The sequence below is a fragment of the Coffea arabica genome, chromosome 2c (genome assembly GCF_036785885.1).
Source record: "Coffea arabica cultivar ET-39 chromosome 2c, Coffea Arabica ET-39 HiFi, whole genome shotgun sequence".
NCBI classification, from domain to species: domain Eukaryota; kingdom Viridiplantae; phylum Streptophyta; class Magnoliopsida; order Gentianales; family Rubiaceae; genus Coffea; species Coffea arabica.
In genome coordinates, this window is record NC_092312.1 from 21143075 (window position 1) to 21154044 (window position 10970).

Genomic DNA, 10970 nt, shown 5'->3' on the forward strand with positions numbered 1-10970 from the left:
GATTAATAATTGAATATTTAAATACAGCCACCAGTACGTGACTTCTCTTTCTTTCCCTGAAAACCCTAGAAATTTCTCAAAACAGGCACTCTCGCTCAAAGCCGGAAAGAAACAAAAAAAAGCTAGAAAACCCTAAGGTCTCGTTTTTTGGTTGCATTCGGGAAAATGGCAACGTTCGAGCAAGCTCCTCCCGGTGATCCTAAAGGCGGAGAGAAGATCTTCAAGACCAAGTGCGCTCAGTGCCACACCGTTGACAAAGGCGCCGGTCACAAACAAGGTTGATTTTCGACCACATTTTTATCTTTCTAATTCGTCCGATGTGGATTTGCTTCTGATTTTCTGCGTTTCTCTTACTTTTTTTTTTTTTTTTTGCTTTTTCTTCGCATTTATTATTTTCTCTATCTTGTCTGATCTGGATGAGCTGCGATCTCATTTGTATGTGCTTGTATTTGGTTTTTCATCTTGTAAATCTCGAGGTCTTAATTGTACTTTTTGTAGTTTGAGATATAGATTCAAGTCTTGGATGCTTGGCGCTTATTCTTTTTTCATGTGTGAAGTTCGAGGTGGCTTCTATACCTTTACAGAGAAAGATAGTTATACGTTTTGTTGTTCTCAATTATTTTTGATCCATAGGTAAATTTATCGTGTAAAATTTGATCTATTAGAGGAAAAAATTTTCATTGATGAGGTTTACATCATGTATGCTGTAGATAAGGTTTTACTTCTTGAATATTGAGGTGTGAAGGATACTTTGGATTGGGAAATAATGGGTGTGATTGTCTTACTTGTCTGTGGTTTACTGAGACAGATAGATATTCTTTTAAGAAGGATCTCAGGAATAGCTGCATATATTGGATGTGCGACCATAATTTCGAGGCTTTCTGTAAATCACAAACATACATTGAAATTCTGCATGTTTGTTAGGCATTTTAACGCTTTGTTGTTGTTTGTCTGACAAACATGACTCATTTTAATGAGTTGCTGAAATTGGATTACAGCTTTCTCAAGTAATGAAGTTGCAATATGATGCAAGACATTTATTCATTGTTTATATGATCAGTACTGTCTATGCAGTACCTTTTGATGTTATTTGTGCAATTTGCTCGTGACATAATATGTGTGTGCAGGGATTCACAGGTGAATTTGTATTTCAGAGCATCATCTATGGAAAGCTAGTAGGATATAGTTCTTAATTGTACTGGTTTTTGTCTAAATGATTAAAAGTTGAATCATCATTATGACATCAAGATTTGTTTGTTAAATCCCTGTTTTTACCTTCAAGGGCAATGTTGTAGTTGCTGCATCTTCATGGCTATGCCATCTCTGTGTTTGAGCTTAGGACATTCAGTGACTGTAGAAAAATTCAAATGAGATCCATTATTTCTATGATTTGCTTTCATGCTATTATATTTCTGTGAAACGTGCAATCTTTGCTTGTGTTTCTTAAAGCATTTTGGCTGTTTCAGGACCCAATTTGAATGGCCTTTTTGGACGGCAGTCTGGCACAACTGCTGGTTATTCTTACTCTGCTGCTAACAAGAACATGGCTGTCATCTGGGGAGAGAATACGCTGTATGATTATTTGCTTAACCCTAAGAAGGTATGTGTTGGCTTTTCTTTTTTGTAGAGCTGATCTTGTATTATAGGTTTGATGTTATATCTGACATGAGTGATTGGGTAATTTTCCTCTAGTTGCCAATAATTTAATTCCTTGGCTAAATAGAAGTTAATATTGACCGCATTCCCCCTACCCTTGGCTTGTGGTGGCAGCTGGAGTTGCTGTTTTCCCTGTGTAAGGTGGGGAATTAGAGCTGTAGTCTCTAATTCTGACTAATTTCAATTTTTAGTAAAGTTTGAGCTTCGAATGTTTGATCTGTACTTGTGCAGATTTAGTACCTTGGGGTCACTTTTATGTATGTCGTTTGTAGCTTTAGTATGTTAGTAATTATTTTTAAGTACCATGATAAGGGACCAGTTAGTTTGGAGTTGAAACATAAATAAAACATAAATTACCGGGTGCAGAAAAGTATAAAAGACTAGGGGCCTAATATTTTAAATTTGAATAAAGTTGAATATTTAAAGGCACTAAAATATCTTCTTTTTTTTTCCTTAAGACTGGGGATGCTTACTTTTCCCCTGTTTTTTTTGTCTGGGTTAATGGTGTACCTTAGTGTCATGGCTTGGGTTGTAGCCAATGCTGAACTTTTCTTTTGCTTTTATCTGGTTTCTCTTTTGCCTCGTCTGGTTTGGAATTGTTGCAACTTCTGAATTGTGAGAATTTTGTTGGTGCAGTACATTCCTGGAACGAAGATGGTTTTTCCTGGATTGAAGAAACCACAGGAGCGTGCAGATCTCATTGCCTATCTCAAGCATGCAACCAGCGCTTGAAGATTCATTTGAGCATCATACTGAACTAGTGATTTATAATGATTTTGGTTATTAGTGCCAGTTTGAAATTCTTTGTCCTCGAAAACTTTTGGTACTTGCCATTAAATAAGCCCACGAAGTTCTTCACTGCTACTGTTTTATCTGGTTGATTCTGAGGCCAACAGTAAAGCATTTTTTGTTGCATTAGATGAGTGTCCGGGCATTTTTTGAACTCTCCTATGTACTGGGATATCTAGAGCTAAAGATAAACGGGCGTATATGAAGTTTATACGCTTGAGGCCATGTTCCCATATTTGCCCCTATGGTTGGTTGTTGTTTATCACTGAAAGTAATGATACCGTGCCACGAGACTCTTAAGAAGCCGTCTGTTCTTCGTCGACATGAAATAGTAATGTTAATTACGGGGTGGAGCATTTGCGGCAGACCCTTTGTGGTGGGGTGTAAATAAATCAAATCAAAACACTAGTTCAATTATCTAAGCGAGTTTAAAATTTTGTTTAAATTTCATTTGTTTATTTAACGAATTGAATTTGCATGAGCTTTTATTGAGCTAAATTCGAGTTGCATTTGAGTAGTTTGAAATTTTAATATACAGAATTCAATTTTATATTTGAGCGAATGAAGTGAAGTTGTTTAAATTTTGACTTGACTAGTTAGCAAATTAAGCAGTTTGAAATTTTAATATACAGAATTCAATTTTATATTTGAGCGAATGAAGTGAAGTTGTTTAAATTTTGACTTGACTAGTTAGCAAGCAAATTAAGCTAAAATCGACTCTTATCAAGTTAAATTTGATTCAAATATCGAGTAAATTGATTCATCTTTTATTTTCTGATTTATAATTTCTTGCTGTTTTGAATTGTATGTAATTTGTCCATCCCATATTTTTGGAATCATAATTTCTTGCCACTTCGGATTGTATGTAACCTGTTCATGCGTAATTGATTGCTAGAGGATTATGGTTCATAAAAATTATTTCTTTTGTGTTATTGTTATACTTTCCCTTTTGATTTGCCACAAAATTTATATCACTTTTCAAATGTAGCAAAATGATTTGTGTTGGTTTTCTTATTTTACCATCATGGGCAAGCCCAAACATATGGTTAAAACTCAACTTATGGGCCTTGAGAAATAGCCTTCTATCTAAGCAGTCTAATGCAGTTTTTCTGATTTGATTTTTCATGTTTATCTAAATCTCCATATTTGTCTGATGATATTCGAAACACTACTATAACACTTCTCCCTTCACTATTGATAAATAATCATGATTTTCAACTTCAAATATACCAACCGAAAAAAATTGGAAGGAGTGGTTACAGCCTTTTAACCACCATATGAAGGATAGTTGAATTTTCCAAGGGATTCGTCTAATTTTTTTTTTTTTTTTTGTTGAGGTTCTAATCTTTTATTGTGATCCTGGTTAGCTCTAGATGCATTTTAGTTGAATAATTCTATTTATCTTTTGTTCCTTTTATAAACTTTTATGATTTTTTTCTCTTTTCATATTCACAAATTGCTCATATAACTTTAGGGCATCGTAAATTTTTCAAAGTGCACACACATTGAATATGCTCCGATGATGATTCGTATATTTGTCCACTACATTGATGACAATTGACAGTGACTAGAATTTCAAATTTGAAGACGTGGGAATGCGTTGAGAGGAGGAAACGTGTAGCGATCAATAATGTAGCGGACCTTGGAGGGAAAATTGTGTTATTGGATGAATTAAGCGCAGCAACGAAAGGGCTTCGAGAATAGTTGACGGCAGCAAAACATGTTCGGTGGTAGGGAGGATGCAACGTTGTAAATACAATGAAATCCGGGGACCGCATCGTAATATTAAAAAGGGTAAAAAAACAAAAAAAAAAATCCCTGTGATAAACCTAATATACAGACAAGCCTCCCGTAATTTCAAAATATACAACACGACACCCTGTACTTTGAACTAAATTATAAAGGTGACGCAATCCGTTAAACTTAACAGAAATGAACGAAACGACCAAAATGCCCTGATATAATTAAGCAAAAGACAGTTCAAAAAAATCATTTGTTTTATTCTCTAGATAGAGAGAGAATTGAAGGTTAAGGGGTAGAATAGGTATATTTGTTAAAAATTATGTATAAATTTTTTTTTTAGGTTCCAATAAGTCATTTCCATTAAGCTTAACGGATTCCGTCATTTTTATAATTTAGTTCAAAATACAGGACATCTTATTATATATTTTGAAATCACGGGAGATTTTTCTGTGTATTAAATTTATCACATAGGACTTGTTTATATTTTACCCTATAAAAAATGCATGCCATGCAAAAGGGGGCTAGAATGCAAGAGGAGACTACACGTGGATGTGATTAGATTAGAAATTAAACTGTGTGATTGCTTCGCCTTAGAAACGGAAATAATGAACGAGTCAAGGACGAAGGAAAACGTCATCCAAAATGGCTTGCCGTGCAAGCTTAGTAAAATGAAACTAAATAATAACAGCGTATCAAGCAGTGATCAGAAGGGGAAAATAAAGATTAATGAGAAAAGTATGAAGAAGAAGAAATAAAAAAAAGGGTTAATTAAAGTTCGCTCTTCTAAACTTGACCAGTTATAACACTTAGTCCTCTCTTGAATTTTAAATATATACACTTTGCTCCTTTCATTAAGATTGTTCATCGACCGGTAATATAGAATTGGGCAAAAAGAATTAGGCTCTGTTTGGATTGTAAATTATTTGAGATATTTTTACTGTAGCACTTTTTGTGATGTGATGTCTGTGAGATAAAAAAGTAATTGGGAAGATAAAAAGGTGCATTGAAAATTGTAATGATGATGTAAGCAAATAAATTTTGGCTAATAAATCTCTATCCAAACAAACCTTTAGTTTAAATCGATAATGAATTTTTTTAGATCAATATCGGGTTACAATCTAAACTTTGGTTTTGGTAATTAGATCAAAAAATCAATATTTCAGTAATATCCGAAATTAGAAATGTCAATAGTAAGTTAAAATATTTTAATTTTCTCAAATTTGTGTTGTAATAAAATAATATTCCATTTGTTTTTCCAACAATATTTAATCAACCTAGCTCAAAGAATGATATGGAAAAGATAATTTGGGTTCATAACTCTTAAGTCATAACGTACAATCCCAATCCTTATACAATGTTGAAATAAAACAAGAACTCCAAATTAAATTATGAAACTAAACCCAAACATCTCAACTTCAATCTAAACTCGACTTTCAAGTTTCAAGTATATTTATGGTTAAATTAACTAATTAGTATTTAGAAATAGAATTAACAATTAATGTTATATTGAGTAACGTATATACATATATATATTTATGTGCGTATGCGTGTCACTATATTATGGAAATTTGGCCAGTAATTGGTAATTGGATAATGTAAATTTGATAGCCATTTCTAAACCATTTTAACCAACATTATATATCGATTTTTCTGAATTTTGTATTACCAAAATCAGTTATAGAATGAATCGATCAAGTTTTCAATTTTTTTTTTTTAAACACGAACACGTTTATTCTTCAACGACTAGTCAAACATTAATGATGAATTGTCTATCTAAAATTGTAAAAGAATGACATTAATACCCCTATATAATCGTTTCGAAATAATGCTACGCTGTTAATCGAAACATGAATCATCTTATTAGAAAAAAACACAAAGTCAGACGATTTAAAAAATTAAAAAATAAATGATGGTATTATACTAAAGAATTGAAGATTTGTATTGTATAGAAAAAAGAAATTAAAAATTCTTAAAGCATCTGCACAAGTCTTCCATCACTTATATTTTTTCCTTTGAATTGAAAACAGATTGGTGTCGATAATTTTCGTTAGTTTTGCAGCTTTCACAAGATATTCATGAGTCAATAATACTTTTATTTTGTTTGACTTGTACACCTTTTCAAAAAAAAAAAAAAAAAGCTGAAAATTCTATAAATATGGCTCCGAATTCATTTATGTTCGTAATAGTGTTTTATTGCATACAAAACGCATGGAAAAGTGGTAAAAAAATATATATATAAGTCCTGTATTTCGTTTACGCACCCACCCTCCGTAATTGTTTCGTATATCTCATATTTTGTGGGCCTATTCCATGTTGTAACTGGGTCCCAAGTTTCTCAAGCCTAGCGTGTTGTTGCAACTCGATAGGATTGTTCGCGCGATTAGATTGGACATCTTGTTATGTGGTCCCAGTTTTCTGGTAGAAGAACACGTCCAAGCTTTGTGGTTGAACACGACAGGTTTTTTGTTTGGACTTTTAAATACAGACACAATTTGTCCCAACCCCTTCTAACGACACCTGCAGTATTCTATATTTATTTTCAATATATGGACAAGAATGAAACTAAAATAGTAAGTAGTAGTAATAGATTTATCACAATGTGTTTATATTATTATTGATAAAAAACACAAGTCCCTGAATGTGATAAATTTTACAGGATGGAGGGAACGCATAGTTATTGATTCGATCACGTTTAGTTATTTTCAGGATGCGTGCTTTTCTTCTTCTCCTCCTCCTCTTTTTCTTTTGTGAAATTGCGAGGCGTTGCAACATTTTTGATCGAATGAAACGTATAGTCATTGATTCGGTCACGTATAGATTTTTTTTAGAAAGCGCGTTTTTTTTCTTCTTCTTTTTTTTTGCTTGAAAAGATGAAACAATACGTTGTCATGGCTTCTCAATGGAGAATATTCGAGTTGTGTATAGTGCTCATACTTCTAATTTTTACTGACATGGTTCGAGTCGAACAATTCGAGGATACCATATGAGCTGATTCAGCTTCTAATCGAACGTGAAAAAAGCTGGTCCATATGAGTTGATAATATATTAATAAGCTTATATAGTTGAAATGCAAATACTCAACTTATTTGATAATTCAATTCAACATTTAAATTTAATAATTTCAGATCTTAATATATTCAAACGCGTTTGGTAACAAAAAATTAAATATTTATATTAAAAAAATATTTGTTCGCCGAGTATCTTTATTTTAGATAAAGAAGAAGATAATTTTACTCAATAAACCCGTGCTAATGACATAAATGCACCAAATCAAACATGACGCAAAATACATGCACATCTGTGTATCTAATTAAGAAGAGAAATTTGAAGCATTAATTTTCCAGGAGAGTCGGCACAACCAGAAAAAAAAAAAAAAAAAAAAAAACTTCAACATGCAAAGAAGTAGTAATAATAAATACTAGTGTGCCCGTACCAACAATAAATTAAATGCAAAACAAGATCCCTTAAATTCCAAAAAAAAAAAAAAAAAAAAAAAAAGGTTAGCAAACCGACATAGACATATTGCACCTAAGATGTTTAGTCAGTTGATTAGTATGCACTCAGCAAATTGATTTAACCCCACACCCCATCACATTAATAAGGTAAATATTGTCAGAGTCACGATAAAGATCGTATGCTGGTCCCGATTACAATGAGTCGGCACCTGTGACCTTTACTGAGGCATGGAATATGGAACTCTCATTTTAGCATAATTCTAGAAGCGAGAAAATTCCAAGGCATGATTTTTTTTCCCCCTTTTTTATAATGGCGGCCATTGAATACTAATTTCACTTAACCGGTTAAAATAATTAATATCTTCTCGTGCATTTATATATTTTTTTTAATTGATTTTATTTTTTAAAATATCTCACACGACTGAAGTTATAATGCGTTTGGAGTCGGAATGAAACACACACACCCAAATAATATCAGACACGCAGCAGGCATCAGCAAACCGACCCAAAGGTAACCTAAGCGGGACCCACGTAGCACACACATCTAGTCAATTGGTGACAGGACGGTGCACCCATGGAACTTAAGCTCAGGGTAAATACCCCACAATCTACCGATGTGGGATGGTGACCCAACCCCCTCCCGCATAACATGCACCACCCATGGCGAGTAGTTTTTTTTCCGGAATCGGAATGAAACACACACACCCAAATAATATCAGACACACAGCAGGCATCAGCAAACCGACCCAAAGGTAAAGTTCATATTTCAGAATCATAGATCCAAGCTCAATTTTTTTTTCCCTTTTTCCGGGAGAGAAATTAAAGGCAAAGTAAACAGTGAGTGCTTAACACGCATCCAATGACTCGTCAAAACTGAAAGTAATGAATTGATCAAGGTGTTTCCAGTTGCCATTATTGACGTTAGTATTATATTAACAAATTGTGCCTCATCCCTCCATACTTGTGCCCTTAAATTGTAAAGTTCCACACGAAAAAGCATGTGAAGTGATTTTTTTTTTTTTTTGGTGTCAGCACAATAATTTTTTGTGTCAGCACGATTAGGGGAGGGCGTTGAAGAAAAGCCAGTGTTCAACTGCTTAGTTGGTTTAATTATCGAGTTTTGGCTCAATGGTCAAAAAAAAAAAAAAAAAAAAAGGGAGTGAGCTGTAAGTCAGGGATTTAAATTCCACTTGTAGTGAAAAAAATAAAAAAAAAGATGCAAAAATACCTTTTTGGTCTAATCGATTTTGTATACCTATTAATCCTTACCTCATAAACTTTTTAGGCTCCCCCTCCTTATAGAATTACACAACCTCTTTAGACTACTCCTTTTCTTATAATATGATAGATTAGATTATAAAAATATTATCGTTGCAAATATAAAAAAAAAAAAAAAAAAGAAGAAAGATTAGTTGGTTTGCATTGAGCATCGCCGTAGTAGCTGTCATGCAGCACCTTAGTTTGAAGTAATGGACATGTGCCCCCACCAATTAGCAAAAGATGCCCAGCTTTTCTTCCTTTTTAAAACCTACTTTAATTATTTAAAAGATTTAAAACTATGTAATATCATCAAAAAATAAATAAATAATATAAATTATGTAACTAACTATATTACTTAAGATTTAGGGTTTAAATTTAACTTGTTGTAGTTATACATCTTTAATTATTTAAAATTAAGTAAATGTGAAGGGCATCTAATTTAAATTACTGTGTGAGAAATAAGATAGTAGTGTAAGTCTGAAAAGAATTTTTGTAAACCTTATAGACTAATGTTCATTGACTTCTTTTGTGAGATCGGAAATTTCATATTGAAAAAAAAAAACTAGCGTTTTATATAACGAATCTGAATTTTTTCAGACATTCAGATATTTTGAATGTTTGATAAATGAAAATCTATTTGGTGAACTTGTTAAGTAGTGCTGAACTTGTATGTATTTTTTTCAGCACAAGAATGCTAACTCGATGAACTTGTTAAGTAGTGCTGAACTTGTGTGTATTTTTTTCAGCACAAGAATCCTAACTCGATGCTTAATTCTGATAAGAATCAATAGAATTACTTCAATTACCTTATCTTATCTACCAAATCTACCCTTGTTTGTTAATTATGTTCAAAATTCTTATCTAATTAAACAATCTAATATTCTCTATCTAATGATTTTCTATTTCTTTTTTCTTCTTTTTGAATGATTTTCACATCTTCTCCATACTTCTCATATAATATATTTCATCTTTTATATTAATTTGATTTAAAAATAAATATTGTCATTTTCATACCTAAGATTTTTAGCTAATTAAATCGTAGGTTTTATTTCTTTTTTGGATGAAAAGATATAAGGGCAAACTTATCAAATTTAACTTATTAAGCATTCAGTTATAAATGTTTATCAAACAATATAAATAGGTTTATGATTAAAATTTAGATATTCATATATTTCTTTTCAGTACTTAAAATTCAATAAATTAATTATTTTAATATTTAAATTTCAGATTCAGTTTTATCAAACAGAACCTTAGAAAAAAAATTTCCGGTAAAAACGGCCTCGTGTGTTCCAATAAAATCACAGGAGGCATATTTTGAGAAATGGTCCTTTGACCAGCCTTACTTCTCTGAATTTTCGTTTTATTAACAATATTTAAATAAATTTGCCCAAGTTTTGTCGGTTGCTTCTAGTGTGCAAAAGTGGGAATTTCTTCCCACCCACCATTTGCAGAACCACTACGGTCACAACAACTCTGCCGGGGACCACCGTCAAAAGCTTATGGGTCCACATGGGCTTAGGCAACCGGTAGACAATCATAGGTGAAATACGTAGAAGAGGATGGAAGGTGGGACTTTCTAAAGGACTTTTATTTTTTTTAAGGACTCTCTGAAGGACTAAATTGCATATATGTATATACATTAGATTGGGTTGATAAATTAATCATCATCTATGTAAATGCTCAATTGGGAGAGTATGAAGAACCGAGAGACAACAAGACATAAATGCCAAATTCCTTTTCTCAAAACATGAATCCAATTCCATCATTTTCCAATTTTAATAATATCTAATTTTTGAGCGTATGATTGTGAAAAATTCATTCAATTTCTCTTATAGTGGCCAACTTTATTGCTGAACCAAATAACTAAAACTAATTTGTTTACTAAAAATTCATTATTCACTCTCACTATCATTAGTTAATGATAATGGATTTTTGTTGAACCCATGAAAAATGTTTGGTGGTAACTACAAAAATATAGGCGTACATTTTTACATTTTTCCCTTTTTTTCTACTTCTTTTTCTTCTAAATTTTCTTCACTCTTTCAATTTGTTCTATTATTTTTTAAA

General features: G+C 32.3%; 1 protein-coding gene across 1 annotated transcript; it reads left to right on the forward strand.

Annotated features, from left to right (window-relative positions):
• Positions 1–2680, forward strand: LOC113731940 (cytochrome c). The gene is made up of 3 exons (XM_027257475.2): positions 1–277; positions 1467–1600; positions 2293–2680. Exons 1-3 carry the CDS (start codon positions 166–168, stop codon positions 2386–2388), a joined length of 342 nt encoding a protein of 113 aa, XP_027113276.1. The 5' UTR covers positions 1–165; the 3' UTR covers positions 2389–2680.
• The last annotated feature ends 8290 nt before the right edge of the window (positions 2681–10970 follow it).

Coding starts and splice junctions, on each gene's coding strand:
- LOC113731940 (XM_027257475.2), top strand. CDS start 166: ATGGCAACGTTCGAGCAAGCTCCTCCCGGTGATCCTAAAGGCGGAGAG. Junction 278..1,466: donor AGGCGCCGGTCACAAACAAG/GTTGATTTTCGA, acceptor TGGCTGTTTCAG/GACCCAATTTGAATGGCCTT. Junction 1,601..2,292: donor ATTTGCTTAACCCTAAGAAG/GTATGTGTTGGC, acceptor TTGTTGGTGCAG/TACATTCCTGGAACGAAGAT.